Here is a 15,146-nt window from a genome sequence, read left to right as displayed (position 1 = left end):
ACATATATTCGCAAAGCAGCTCATTCTCCGATGGCATCATTCCTCGTAAACAGAGAGTAAATTATTCTCAGGAGACACGAAGCTCCAGACATTCAGATACCGTCTTAACACGTGAAATCTCCTGTGTGTAATTCGCCTATTAAAACTCAAGGGCAGCGTCCTCAGATACTCATTTTATCGAGCGATGATTTATCTGAACCTCACTGTGCCGTTAGCGGTGGACTTTAGTGATGCTGCAGATTATTTCATTTTTATAGCAAATCTACTAATTGCTACCAGTGCGGTTCTAGTGGCTGTCTCGGTTGTGTTGGGTATTATTTTTAAAAAGTCACTTCGAGGTCAAAACAGATTCATTTTCATGCTGAACACAAGCATATGCGACACCCTGTCTGGGGTAGGCGGTTACTACATCGGGCTGTTTGATGTGCAGGAGGGCTATCCCTCCAGGAACGGCACCTATTCCATCATGCCTTTGCTACTGGCTGTCAATATTCTGACAATCTTGTCTGCACAGGTGGACCGATTCCTTGCAGTAGTTTATCCTTTTATTTACAGTCGTTATATAACCAGGACTGTAGTTATAGGAGTTTGTGTTTTCTGCTGGTTTTACACTTATTTCTCATTAACGGTACAGAACCTCGTTACTGTCGAAGTTGCTACAAAAATAAAGGCTTACGGCACATTGTCGCTCCAGGTAATAATAATCGCGAAAGTGCTGATGAACGTGAAACTGTACCTCATCGCTAAATACCAGATTGCTCGTGAGCCGCCGGGTCCAGAGAGAGACAGCAAGAAAGAGTCCCTGAGACTCATCATCGTGGTGGTAGTTTGCTTCCTGGCGCTCTGGACTCCTCGCTTTTACTACGTTATCGTGGTTCAGATGACCGGGTCTAGATACTTGTTCACGAACTGCGCCACAGACCCTTTTACCGTGATGATAAGATTCACTTCAACATGTACCCCCGGGCTGTACATCTGGGGGAGCCCCGCTCTCAGGGAGGCTGTGCTGAAGACGGTGTGGGGGAGAGTCTGTCCTCCACTGAGAATAAGGTAAGAACTGTATCAAGGAACTGTCCCGTCGATCAGAAAATTGTGAGAACTATATTCTCAGTTGAATTAAAAATAAAATTCCTTTTTTGCTCTTTGAGATCTCACACAAAGATTATTTTTCTGATTTGTAATTGACTGCGTAATTGGTCTCATAACATTCTTATGTGTTTTTAACTTAATAAAAACTAACAAATGACAAGACCCTGATATGCCAGTCTTCCCCGTTTAGTATTTAGCAGGTAAATTATCCAAAGACCTCATCCAGCCGATTTGTTAAAATGCCAGCGCATCACCCGAACGTTTTGTAATCAAGCCCGTTGTTCCACACTCCCACAACCATTTGGATAAAGACCGCCTGTTCTCGGTTTCAAGAAGTGTATGAGTGTGAGGAACTAGTTTCAAACCGCGGCTCGCCAGTCAATGTAAAGAACTGAGCAGCGCTGCTTTTCATGTAGAGTTTGGGTATTATGATGACGTAAACTAGGAAGATAATGTATTAATTTAAAATATAGAAAAATAAACAATGATATCTAATAATGCAAAAAATTAGATTCATAACCCCCATTGAGTCAGTTTCAATTAAGCAATGAGGTAATGCTGATTTTGCAGACGGAGTTATTTAGTTCTTTAAAGAAAAACATGTTGATACCCTTCTCTCGTTGCCTTTATAAACATAACATGTCTGAGATCATTTGAGGAGTACAGATTTTGAGATGTGTCTTCTGGAGGGCACGGTGCCGCAGTGGTTAGCCTTGCTGTCGCGCGGCGGTCAATAAGTCTGCCTCGAGGATGTATCTGGTCTGATTCCGGGGCGACAATCTGATTTCTGTAAAGAGACCAAACCTGTGCGTCATATTCTAAAGGAGGTCTTAAAAGAGTATTGTATAATTTAAATAGAACACTCCTGGACTTAAAATCCACGCCTTTAACTCTATTCTTACTGTCAATCAGTCTCCCTGATATATAGATAGATACTTTATTGATCCCGTGAGGGAAAATGCAGAGATCGGGTCCACGCGTAGTCTACATGATGTAAATGATGCGTCACAAACACCTTTAAAAAATCTGAGAGGAGAGTTGTGAGAAGTGTCTTGACAGTTCATGAAAGAGTGTCGCGTTCAGAATTATGACATCGTCTTGTAGTAAGCGAAGCCTTCTGAATTGCAATTCGTATGATTTTATAAAAACTAATCGAGAATTATGTTCGAAACATCCCTTTTCATATCTGTGTGGAGTTGTGCACAACTGGAAAGTTTATCATTTGGCATTTTTAATGTAGTACAAATTTATGTTTTAGTAACACTAATGGTTTTCATTGACTAATTATACTTCATTTTAAAATCGAGTAGATATAGCAGATTTGTACTTCTAGTTATAAACCTCCCTAATTTTAAGTAAAGTTCATAATGTTAATCCTAAAATTATCCACCTCTTCGTTTACAAATACAAAAGTCCAGTTTAATGACGTTTTGCTTGAAAACCGGACTATGACGCTGCTCAGAGAATTAACACGTGTTAATTGCTCCCAGGAGCTCCCGGGTAGCAGAGGACAGACCTTCAGGTCCACTCTGAATTTCACAGAGATCCAGTTCATTTTATAAAGGACGGGAGTTATGCACTGATGAAGAGAAGTTCATCAACGCACAGTCTATAAAGGGCTGGACGTAAATAACGCTATGAACTCTTCCAACCTGGCAGAGGTTGAGCACCAGACGCTTCACCTCAGACAAAGTGATCACCTCTTCTGACAAGAAATCGCTGTGAGCTCCAGCAGTAGCAGAGAGCCTTCTACAACTATAAGCCTCTTCTTCAAACGCCAGACCGCGACAGCGATGTTGTTGTTGATGCTAAACAGTGAGAGATAACATGATGAGTACCCTCATAAGGTGAATAAAATAGGATTCAGAACACACACAGACACCTATACCGTCTCTCTCACACACACTCATATACGCCCCCTCCCTGACGGTCTTCAGGCAAGACATCTTTTGTTTGATGAGTCGAACTGCAACAAAAAAAAAATATTGGGTAAATAAACTACATAATGAGTGAAATATAGCCATGAGAGTGAGGAAGGTCAGCCGCCTCGGAGACTCCTTTCCTTTGACAACCAAACTTGAAACTGGAAAAATTGTTCCCAAACACAAGGAAAAAAATCGATCTCGCATCTTTTGGCCAATTAAAAAGCAGACAGATATGCACCTTCTGAAACGGAGTGCGCACAGAACAGCACAATAATCACCCCGGCTGCCAAACTGCTGTTGAAACGCCACCTCGGGATACAAGATAAAGGCTTCAAATGTTAAATGTAAAAATCTTTTCTGTTTTCCAGGACCGTCCCGGATGCAAAAAGTCCCCAAAATAGCCGAATATAACGAAGGGAAACTGAAAACGTCATCGGCGTCATAACTGAACCACACTGTAGAGTCGCGCACCCTGTGAAACCTCAATACGTTTGATGACTTGGTTCAGAATATTTCTGCCGTTTGACCGTTTGATTTTTATTAGAATATTAGACTACTTATCGAGAAACTTTTTTTCATTTAAAAAAAATATTTTAAAGTATTTTTCAAAAATAAATATTCACACGTTATAAATCAGATGGGGTTTGGGAGATGTTTTTATGAATTTCTGTTCTCACCGTGTCTGCTGAAAAGCTCAATCACATGGAAAAACCATTCCGACCACTTTTTATAGTAGTAAAAGCGAATTTAACAAGAATCAGAGACTATTAATTTATCTTCATTTTGATTCCTATCTTTCTGTCTCTCGTTCGTCACTCCCAGTGTCTTTTGTCTGGAATCTCACCGTTCAGACTCATTCTGTTCAAATAAATTCTTAATTAGCTCAGCTTTGGAGATGAAACTACACCCGATGTCAGGAAGGGAGTCATATCGAAAATAAGTGTTACATTTGTTTTGTTTTGAAATCCGAACCATATGTTATCTACCATCTTACTGTGTAACAGAACAGGATCATTTCACGATGCTATGAAATTTGCCAATTTAAAAATTGTGGACGTCTCACACATTGCGATTTTCAAGATGTAAAAATCAAATTAGAAATCGACCTAAGGATTTTGAATTTAAAAATGATTAAGTCTGGTAACAAATCATCAAAGCAGATTTTACTTTGCAAAAGATATATTTGTTTCATCTGAACGGTTCATATTTACACTGCTGTAATTGTTTGCACAGAGTACGTTGATCTCTTGAATACACCTAATTGATCCCCAGCGAAGTTCAACCCACAGACACTTGGGCCGGTTGAAGTGTAATTCACACGATATAAAGGGTTATTGCGCCATCTTGTGTTCATGGGTGGCAGTTCCACAGGATGGAAAGCTCACCTGGAAAAAAACCTTACGACAGAACACTAGAAATTATATCTTAGCTTTGAGGGTTACAATAAAGAGGAAGACATTCGATGTTTACAGAAATGAGATCACCATGATCATCTAAATTCACTATTAATTTACCTTCATTTTGATTCTTACTTTTTCTGTACCTATCTGTCTGTTCTTTTAAATCAAATTCTTTTATTAGCTCAACTTCAGAGAGGGAACTACACACGGTGTCAGGAAGCTAATTGTAACGAGAATAAGTCTTAGATGTGTCTTTTGACATCCTACACATATCCGTTGTCTAACATATTATTCTGGGAAATAATTGTGGACTTTTCAGGAAAAGGCTATTTCAAACACATTTGTTGTGGGGGAGATCTCGGACACTGATTTTAAAGATGTAAAAGTAAAATGAAATGCTGACCACAGCATGTCTGAAACTTTATTCACATTTGATGTGCAGGAGGGCTATCCAGCCTTCGCTACTGGGTATCAATAATCTGACCATCTTGTTTGCACAGGTGCACCAATTCCTTGTACTAATTTACCAATAATAATCACGACAGTACTGTTGAAAGTGATGAAACTGTACCTCATCTCTAAATACTAAATTTCGCGTGATCCGCCGGGTCCAGAGAGAGACAGCAAGAAAGAGTCCCCGAGACTCATCATCGTGGTGGTAGTCTGCTTCCTGGTGCTCTGGACTCCTGACTTTTACGCAGTTATCATGGCTGAGTTGACCAGAGACAGATACTTGTTTAAGAGCAGCGCCAGCCACCCTGTGACCATGAAGCTAAGGTTCACCTCAACTAGTAGCCCCGGGCTGTACATCTGGGGGAGCCCCGCTCTCAGGGAGGCTGTGCTGAATGGGTGTGGAGATGTCTAGTACTAAGAAAAAGGTAGAAAATATATTTGTAAGAATGTTTCATAGCATTAGTTGAGTAGAACTACAGCAGTTACAGCCCAGTCGCTGAGCCAGTTTTAGCCAGACCAAGGGAGGAAGAGGGAGAGCCGGAGAGTGAACAATGAACTTATAAGGTCCCTTAACACCTAGCTCGGCACCCCCACAGTAAAACAACACAAGCTTCCTCCTGGAAAAATACTGGGCAAACCCGATTCTGTCAGTGGAAAGCCCCCTGAAAGGGATTGGCTAAGGAGAGGGATAAAAACATCTGAGACAAGACAGAGGGGTCTCGGAATTTACACTGGACCCTGCAGACGACACAGGCAGCACCAGGGAAGCTGCAGAGTGCGAGACCACCGAGGAACTGTGCAGAGACTTCTAATACCTGGAGGCAAGGAACTACTGGTTCACTAACTGACGACCACTGGAGACATTGGTATTGGAACAGAGGTACTGTACAGAGACTTTTAACACCTGAAGACAAGGAACAAGGAAACTGGCCCAGCTAGCCGATTCAAACTGAGGGGAATGTAATACAGCCTGCAGAGGATTTCTACTGTTACCTGGCTGTGAACTGGGGAAATAGGACTGGGCAATACCCCTCTCCTCCAAGTGGGCCATCAGAGACTACAGGGACTATGTAGAAACGTTTGAGTGGCCCTTTTCAGTATTTTATAGGGAAGACTGCTGCCCCTCTATATCCATTATGACCCTGGGAAGGACCTTTTGCTGCTGCGAATGCTGTTTTCATTGTGTTTTTGGGCGATAGTGAATGTGAATGAAGTCGTAAAATAAAAAGGGCACTTATACAATACAAATGCTTGTCGCTGGTCTGTGTGTGCATTGGTGATTCTGGGAGATAAACAGAACCTGTGGTAATGTAGAGTGTCCCTAACACCAGTTTGTATTGCTGGGTGGCGTAGTCGTACACGAGGCAGGAACGTTCCTCGCCCATAGGGTTCATCTTACTGTGACACCCCATATATGCAAATGAGGGCTCTCACCCGTGTGTTCTTCCTGCTTCCTGGTGCTCTGAACTCCTGCCTTTTACTCCAGTGTTGTCTTATTAACTGGCCTCATAATCTGCTCCATGAATTGATTTCAGGCTCCAAATATATATGAATTCCACATTGAGAGCCGGCGCCAGGGGAACAATCTGTAAGGGGTGTCTGAAACTGTGAGGGGGGCGGAGTGAAATCTCGCAACCATGCCACTGATTAGTGCTTCTGTCACGGATGTCGGAAGGGACAAACCGTGGAATGGCAGGAGAGCGAAAAAAGACCCTACCGTAGCGGCGGGACGGAGGTTAGCCCGGGCTCAGCTATTCAGGAAATGCCGTATAGAAACCTATGCCCTCAGGCCACGGACGTGGAGTGACCTGGTGCTAGGTGGGTCTCAGGACATCCGAACCTCAATGCTGAGTGAAGAGGAAAGGGTGACCAGGATATATATATGTAGCCCCAGACAGAGACAATGACGAGCAATGCACAGGTAACTAGGGACAGGACAGAGTAGGGGCGCCCTCTAGCTGTGATGGCGTGACAGCTTCATGATGGAAGATGACGACGAGCAATCTGGTATTTAGCCATGAAGTACAGTTTCTCTTTCATTAGTACTGCTGTTCTCTGGAGCCTGATAATTTCTTATAATGCATATCAGGAATGGAAGATCCTTGGTTATATCTACAATTTAAGATATTATTTGCCTCTGTTAGGACCGATTTAAAAAAACGTCGCCTTCTCACAACTAATAAGTCAAAAGAATTGATTTTTCTTTACTACATAAAGTACGTTTCATTTGAACACTGAATTACTAAACTTCTGTGATTGTTTTTTTACAGAGTACATACCTGTATATCTCTAGAATATAACTAATTGGTCCCCAGCGAAGTAGTGAGACACTTGGGCAGGTTCAGGTTCATCTCTCATGCTGGGCCTCTAACAGTCCACTAGTTCAGACAGACAAGATACATCTTTAGGAAAACCGCATTCCCTGGTATTTTGGAAGGCGGTGTATACAGTATGAACAAAATGTTTTCACACAGATATACCGTAAAATAAAAAAAAAGTTTAAAAAAAACATGTGTTGAACGTAACGTTTCAGGGGCATTCAAAGACATTCAGAGGCACTGACAGAAGTTTTTTTTTAATTCTTCAGATTACTACGAAAACCTAACATGTGTGCTTGTACTTTTGCCTTGCACAGAGAACTGCAAACACTCCGTAAAATTAAAAAGTTTGCAATTCTGTCTCCACGGTTACAACTATAATTAAGCTTACAACAGCTTTCAAAGTCAAACGTTATTTTTTACAAATAACTTAGAAACCGAGAAGAACAGATCAGGCTGTAGGAATATCAGTTACAGTCCAGTCATATATTTGACCTGCTCAGCTACAGCCGTCTGAATCATCGAGGGAAACAATACTGCACCCGGTCTTAAAGAGCATTGGCGCCATCTTCTGTTCATACATGGTAGTTGTACAGGACTGGCTGCTCCCTTGACGAACATTATTCATTACAATCCCGACTGAAGAACATTCAACCTGTGACGGAATAATATAGAGTACACGATTTTTTTGCTCAACAACATAGAGGTGATAATCGAGAGGAAGCCATTCGGTATGAACAGAGATGAGCTCGGGATAAATCATTTTAATTATTTCATGCTAATGATACAGCTGCTTCTACTGTCCTCTCTACGTCATCAAAAACACGTTAATAACTACACTCCGTGTTAATAGACTCCTCTCTGTACAGAGCGGCACTGATTGAAGTTCTCTGTTCATTCAGTCATTTTGACTTTGTTATAATCGACCACCTCAGCTCATGACATTGATCGGAATGCAACTGTCAGACAAAATGAAAACAACTTGAAACAAAGAAATAACTCATCCAGCTGCTTCTAATCACAATCGTTACCGACTTCTGTTTAAACACAGAACACTTTTATGTGACTCAGCGCTCACACACATCTCTCGCTATTTTCCGCCTCCACCCCCATCTCCACCTGTGCAGTTTCCCCTTGGTGAACTCCTCTGTCTTAATGGGGTGTCCAGCCTCCTCGTCCTGTGGCCAGGCTGCTGCATATTAACCGAACGGGTAAAACCAAACCCTATTACACTAAAATACTCCACATACATTCGCAAAGCAGCTCATTTTCGATGGCGTCATTCCTCGTGAACAGATTGAGAGTTAATTATTCTCAGGAGACACGAAGCTCCAGACGTTCAGATACAGTGTATCACGTGAAATCTCCTGTGTGTAATTCGTCTATTAAAACTCAAGGGCAGCGTCCTCAGATACTCATTTTACCGCGCGATGATTTCGCTGAACCTCACTGTGCCGTTAGCGGTGGACTTTAATGACGCTGCAGATTATTTAATTTTTATAGCAAATCTACTAATTGCCACCAGTGCTGTTCTCGTGGCTGGCTCGGTTGTGTTGAGTATTCTTTGTACAAAGTCACTTCGAGCTCAAAACAGGTTTATTTTCATGCTGAACACCAGCATAAGTGACACTCTGTCCGGAATAGGTGGTTACTACATCGGACTGTTTGATGTGCGTGAGAGCTACCCGTCCAGGAACGGCACCTATTATATAGTGCCTTCGCTACTGGGAGTCAATATTCTGACCATCATGTTTGCACAGGTGGACCGATTCCTTGCAGTAGTTTATCCTTATGCTTACAGTCGTTATGTTACTAGGACGGTAGTTATACAACTTTGCTTTTTCGCCTGGTTTTACACTTACTTAATATTAACGGTTCAGAACCTCGTTATCTTTGACATTGCTACAAAGGTGAGCGCTTACGGCACTTTGTTGCTCCAGGCAATAATAATCGCCAAAGTGCTGATGAACGTGAAACTGTACCTCATCGCTAAATACCAGATTGCTCGGGACCCGCCGGGTCCACAGAGAGACAGCAAGAAAGAGTCCCTGAGACTCATCATCGTGGTGGTAGTCTGCTTCCTGACTCTCTGGACTCCTTATTTTTACTACATGATCGTGGTCCAGTTGACCAGATCTGCCTACAAGTTCGCGAACAGTGCATGCGACCCGCTATCCTTGATGTTAAGGTTCACTGCAACCTGTACCCCCGGACTGTACATCTGGGGGAGCCCCGCTCTCAGGGAGGCTGTGCTGAAGACGGTGTGGGGGAGAGTCTGTCCTCCACTGAGAAAAAGGTAAGAATTATTATCAAGAGAAAGTGGTTCATAGCGTCAGTGGTGATCAGAGAACTGTATTTACAGAGCTTTTACACTGTTTACTTGAAGTATTAAAATTGTGGGATTTCTTGATTTCGTCCTTCTTGCAATGAAAGGCGTCCTCAGCTGTGTGTTCCTGCACTCCCGTGTTGTCTGATTAACTGAGCTAAAAACCTGCTTAATTAGAGGTTTTCGTTCCTGGGATCAGGTTCTAAATGTCACTAGATTCAGATTTACAAGCCATTGTAATACTGCTCTATTAACTGTGTTTCTCAAGTGATTGACAGGCTGATGGTAGCTCCTGGTTCTCGGCTCAAATTATTCTTAAGTTATTAAACAACCTAGCGAGCTACAATACGTGGACTAAACAGCTTCCTCTCGATTGTTATAGGAGAATCAAAAGTTAAAAAAGCCTCAGATCTCCAAGGTATCTGGAAAAGTTTATTACCCCTTGATATTCAATGGGGCTTTTTAATGTGCTAGTTGTGAGTAATTTAAGGCAGAAGATATCGGTATATTATCACTGGAAACAATGACACGCTCCCAATTTCAGATTGCACTTAATTCTTGGGCAATATTCCTAAGAATTGGACAATGTTTAATACGAAATGAACAAGAGAACCAGCAGTATTGTAATTCAAAAGGCAATATACTCGGTTTCATCCACCCTGCCTATACAAACAAAAGGTTTTAATTTTTCTACATACAAAAATAGTATTTTTTCTCTTTACTCTCTAAATTGTTGGGTTTGAAGAGCAGATTTAGGATTCCTGCTAGACATATACTGCAGAAGCACAGAACGTCTACAATTATGTAATACTGTATGTGTGACGTGAGCGGCCTATGTCTGCACGCGCTGCGTGGAAAAGCCACGACTGTATTTTGTGTAGCCAAAATATAATTACATGTCATTCTTTTGTTTTTTTTTTATTATTTTCCAAACTAACAAAACCGATCAGACACCATACTTACCTGGAAATAAAGAACCCCAAAAGTATATTTGTGTCCTGTGCTGGTTATTCTTTGCCAGGCTACACGTGAAACGCTGATTTTTTTTTCTTTTGTGTCCCAGGAGGATCTCCTCAAGCTCTTAAAAGGAACAACCACGATTCAGAAGAGATGCCGACTGTAGCGCTTTAGAAGTCATGAGATGAGAATTTAGCACATTCGGAGCGGAAAAAGACCTACGGAAGCCCCTTTTCGCCAGGGAGTGAAACAAACGCGCGATGGTATCTCGCAGTTTCGACTTTTATGACGATTTCTCACAATTGCGACATTGTATCTCAGAAGTACGAGTTTATATCTCGCAATTTTAACGTCACTTCTGGCGCCAGCAATGACCGTAGCCAGGCCAGGTTGCTCATCTGGCAGAAGAAGCCCACCGTCCCTTAATCTATTCGGGTACTATGGAAGCCTTCCTGGCGAAAATGGGCTTCCATAAAAATTAGTGTAGACCTACATTTCATTTTTATCAGGGCACTTGACAAGACAAGTCTTCCGGCCTTATAGATCCTGTACTATTTATGAATGTAGTGTAACGGAACGGCCGACATACAGATTGTACGAGCTGATTGCAGTGCAGTGACGGCACCGCCCTCCCCTGCGCATAACGGGGCCAAAAAAGGTCCTCTATACCTCAGCGGGCAAGACTCTTGTCGAGCACCGCCGGAGACCCGGGTCCGAGCCCATACGGTGAAGGACGAACTGGGGTGAAGGCGTTATGTAGTGACCTCAAACCGTTCTTTCCATGTGAATATGAAATCAAACAGATGTGCCCCGCACTGACATACTTGCCGATACTGGGTCACAGCAGATAACCACATCTGTAACTAACATACAGTACATAAATATCACAAGTAAAGCGCATCCAAACACTAAAAAAAAGCTGCTTGATACTGCTTATTGCTTGTAAAACTCACGGCAATGTAGAGCCTATCGCTGAAGCAAGAGACAGTATTATATTAGAGGTGGGGTATTATTTCAATAGAATTGTTACCAGCAGTGGTTATAGGCAAGCGAATCCGAAGGCTTTGATTAAGATTGGTTTAGAGGCCTGAAACGAGCCACAGGTTTAAGACTGTTTTACTGGGACTCAAAAGACCAAAATAAAATACATGCTGTGTGAGATCTGTCAAATCTTCAAAGTACTGGTTAACTTCCATTCTTGGGGTTACTTACATTTTATGGTGGTGGTATTTAGCAGAATCTAATTTTAATTTCTGAGCAGTTTTTTAAAACACATCAAAGCACTCTCAAATGGCATGCACATAATACGCCATATTGAATTAAAAATGGTCAAATGTCACAGTAACAGTCTCTAGTGGGTTGTTCTGCAGCTGTGCTACTGAACTTGAGAAGCCTCGATTGCTTATTAAATAGAGGTTCAGCAGATTCAGAAGGCCATTAATCAGGAGAGCTCGGACTATACTTGCTGCATGTACACAGTCCTTAATATAATAAGAATTCCTTACACATATATAGGGCTTTCCTGGACACTCCTCTCAAAGCACTTTACAGGTAATGGGGGCTGCCCTTCAACACCACTAATGTGCAGCCCCACCTGGATGTCCATATAACAGGGACACAGATGACTCACTGCTTTATAGTAGATGAGGACAACCTTAAGGTCCACCCTAAATCTCACAGAGATCCTGTTCATTTTAGAAAGGACCAGTGTTACGCTCTGATGAAGAGCAGTTGTACGTCACACACAGTCCATAGAATTCTGGAGATATACATGAACTATGAATTCTTACAGACTGGTACAAATGGAGAGGCTGAGCACCAGACACATTACCTCTTCTGACAAGAATCCACTGTCAGCTCCAGCAGTAGCTGAGAGCCCATCTCTTCTTCAAATGCCAGACTGCGACAGTGATCTTGTTGTCAATGTTAAACAAAGAGGGTTGAAATGCTGAGGATCCTCATGAGGTGAATAAAATAGGATGCAGAACACACACAAACACCTACAATCCCACCAAGCTCACAGTCTCACACTCACAGTCTCACACTCACAACTGAACTTCAGAAATACATCTATTTTGCATTTAAAAAGCAAATACTGTACTGTTAAAAGTTAACAAATTTGTTTTAATTCTACTGAAAGTACTTCTTTGCATCATATGAACACTTCATATTTACAACTGCTGTGAGTGTTTTTACACAGTACGAGTATCTCTAGAATATAGCTCATGAAGCCAGTGAAGTGTCCCCTGGAGAGGGAGACGTTTGGGTAGGTTTAAGTTTATTTCACAAGCTGGGCGGCTAAATGTCCACTAGTTTGGACAGGAGGGTTAATTCCTTTGGAAATCTCAGTTCCTAAAATTTTTGTAGGAAATGTATTGGCGCACACTTCTATTTTACAAAGTTATAGAACTCTGAAAATAAAGTTCTTGTGAGAAACTTTTGCATTGTTAAGCACAAAACTCAAATGTTTGAAAATGAAGTTTTTGTGCCAAACGTTTACATTGTTAAGCACCTTGGGGCAACCTTGTTGTGAAAGGCGCTGTATAAAAATAAAGTGAATTGAAAACGTTACTTTAAAGAATAAATTCACTTTTGAACAAACGATTTTGTACATCCATTAAATTATTAAAAAAAACTTTTTTTCCTTTCAGTCTTGTTTTGTACAGAGACGTTGTATGAAAATAAACTGTTGGAACAGTGTGTCCACGACTACAAATATAATTACGTTGAGACTGCGGGTAAATTTTAAATTATTCTCAGATATTGCCTGCTCGGCACCAGCTGTCTGATTATTCGAGAGAAACAGTACTTCACTCGGTATTACGGGTTATGGCGACATCTTCTGTTCAAGCATGGTAGTTCCACAGGTTTGAATGCTTACTTGAAAGAAGTTATTTCATTAACAGAATACAAAAAAAAGCAACGCGTGATAAAATACTATACAACATATTTACAATATACAGCATGTGATTTTTGGGGGGATTAACACGATAAAAGATACAATCGAGAGAAAGACATTCGATATGTACAGAGTTGAGCTCGTCATCTTTGGTCATTTCGTGTTTATGACAGAGCAGCATCTTCTTCTGTGCTCTCAAAACTAATTTATGTTTTAGAATACACTGCTTAAAAATATGCTTCTTCGTACAGAATGGCATTAACTTCAACTTTCTAAATTGTCCATCCAGTCTTTTTATACTACCCTTATTTAATGATACTGATTGATATGCACCACATATTTGTTAATATTCAAACTACTTTCAGATTCTCAGATCGTAAGTTAATTATTCCCTGTAGGCCTGAAACCCAAGACGTGCTTCGATCGTGTTAACGAGGCACATCTCCTGCGTCCTCTTCGCCTGTTAAAACTCAAGAGCAGCATCGCCAGATACTCATCTCACCACGCGATGATTTCTCTGAACCTCACTGTGCCGTTAGCGGTGGACTTCAATAAAGCTGAAGATTATTTCATTTTTATAGTCAACCTGCTAATTGCTACAAGTTCGGTTCTCTTGGCTGGCTCGGTTGTGTTGGGTATTATTTGTAAAAAGTCACTTCGAGCTCAAAACAGGTTTATTTTCATGCTGAACACCAGCATATCCGACACTCTGTCTGGGTTAGGTGGTTACTACATCGGACTGTTTGATGTTCAGGAGGGTTTTCCTTCCAGAAACGGCACCTATTACATAGTGCCTTCGCTACTGGGAGTCAATATTCTGACCATCTTGTCTGCACAGGTGGACAGATTCATTGCTGTAGTTTATCCTTTTACTTACAGTCGTTATATAACCAGGACTGTCGTTATAGGAGTTTGTGTTTTCTGCTGGTTTTACACCTATTTCTCATTAACGGTTCAGAACCTCGTTACTGTAGAAGTTGCTACAAAAGTGAGCGCTTACGGTACCTTGTTGTTCCAGGCAATAATAATCGTGAAAGTGCTGATGAACGTGAAACTGTACCTCATCGCTAAATACCAGATTGCTCGGGAGCCGCCGGGTCCAGAGAGAGACAGCAAGAAAGAGTCCCTGAGACTCATCATCGTGGTGGTAGTCTGCTTCCTGGCGCTCTGGACTCCTGACTTTTACTACATTATCGTTGTTCAGATGACCGGGTCTAGATACTTGTTCACGAACAACGCCAACGACCCTTTTAGCATGATGATAAGATTTTCTGCAACTTGTACCCCCGGACTGTACATCTGGGGGAGCCCCGCTCTCAGGGAGGCTGTGCTGAAGACGATGTGGGGGAGAGTCTGTCCTCCACTGTGAAAAAGGTAAGAACTGTGTGAAATACGTGTCATTTAACAGCCCATTTTGAGAACTACGGTAAATTGAAAATTCCTTTCCCAGTCTGCTTTGCTCTTTGTGATCCCACTCCGTCATTTGTCTAATAAAAATCGTATTCGTTTCTAACTTAATAAAACGTAACAAAGGACAAGACCCCGATATGCCAGTCCTCCCCGTTTAGTCGTTAGTATCTTATTTATGCAAAAATCTCATCCAGCTGTTTTCGTTAAAAAACAGGGCATCACCCGCACGCTTTGTAATCATGCCCGGCTGCTCCACACTACCACAACCATTTGGGTAAAGACCGCCTGTTCTCAATTTTAAGAAGTCTAGAAGTATGTGAGGAACTGGTGAGAACCATTTTAAAACCACGTTTTGCCAGTCAAAGTAAA

General features: G+C 41.7%; 3 protein-coding genes across 3 annotated transcripts; all 3 read left to right on the top strand.

Moving 5' to 3' along the window:
• The first annotated feature begins 184 nt into the window (after positions 1–184).
• Positions 185–1,054, top strand: LOC148818912 (uncharacterized). The gene has a single exon (XM_088935945.1). The coding sequence runs from the start codon at positions 185–187 to the stop codon at positions 1,052–1,054; it is 870 nt and encodes a 289-aa protein (XP_088792071.1).
• A 7,561-nt stretch (positions 1,055–8,615) lies between these two features.
• Positions 8,616–10,596, top strand: LOC148818911 (uncharacterized). The gene is made up of 2 exons (XM_088935943.1): positions 8,616–9,481; positions 10,575–10,596. The coding sequence occupies exons 1-2, from the start codon at positions 8,616–8,618 to the stop codon at positions 10,594–10,596; spliced, it is 888 nt and encodes a 295-aa protein (XP_088792069.1).
• A 3,279-nt stretch (positions 10,597–13,875) lies between these two features.
• LOC148818910 (G protein-coupled receptor 183-like) lies at positions 13,876–14,736 on the top strand. The gene has a single exon (XM_088936194.1). It carries the CDS (start codon positions 13,876–13,878, stop codon positions 14,734–14,736), a length of 861 nt encoding a protein of 286 aa, XP_088792320.1.
• The last annotated feature ends 410 nt before the right edge of the window (positions 14,737–15,146 follow it).

This window comes from Atractosteus spatula, chromosome 17 (genome assembly GCF_055471065.1).
Source record: "Atractosteus spatula isolate fAtrSpa1 chromosome 17, fAtrSpa1.hap1, whole genome shotgun sequence".
NCBI lineage: Eukaryota > Metazoa > Chordata > Actinopteri > Semionotiformes > Lepisosteidae > Atractosteus > Atractosteus spatula.
Note: the sequence above shows the minus strand (reverse complement) of the source record. Positions and strands in the feature narration are given on the sequence as shown.

Coding starts and splice junctions, on each gene's coding strand:
- LOC148818910 (XM_088936194.1), top strand. CDS start 13,876: ATGATTTCTCTGAACCTCACTGTGCCGTTAGCGGTGGACTTCAATAAA.
- LOC148818911 (XM_088935943.1), top strand. CDS start 8,616: ATGATTTCGCTGAACCTCACTGTGCCGTTAGCGGTGGACTTTAATGAC. Junction 9,482..10,574: donor TGTCCTCCACTGAGAAAAAG/GTAAGAATTATT, acceptor TTTGTGTCCCAG/GAGGATCTCCTCAAGCTCTT.
- LOC148818912 (XM_088935945.1), top strand. CDS start 185: ATGATTTATCTGAACCTCACTGTGCCGTTAGCGGTGGACTTTAGTGAT.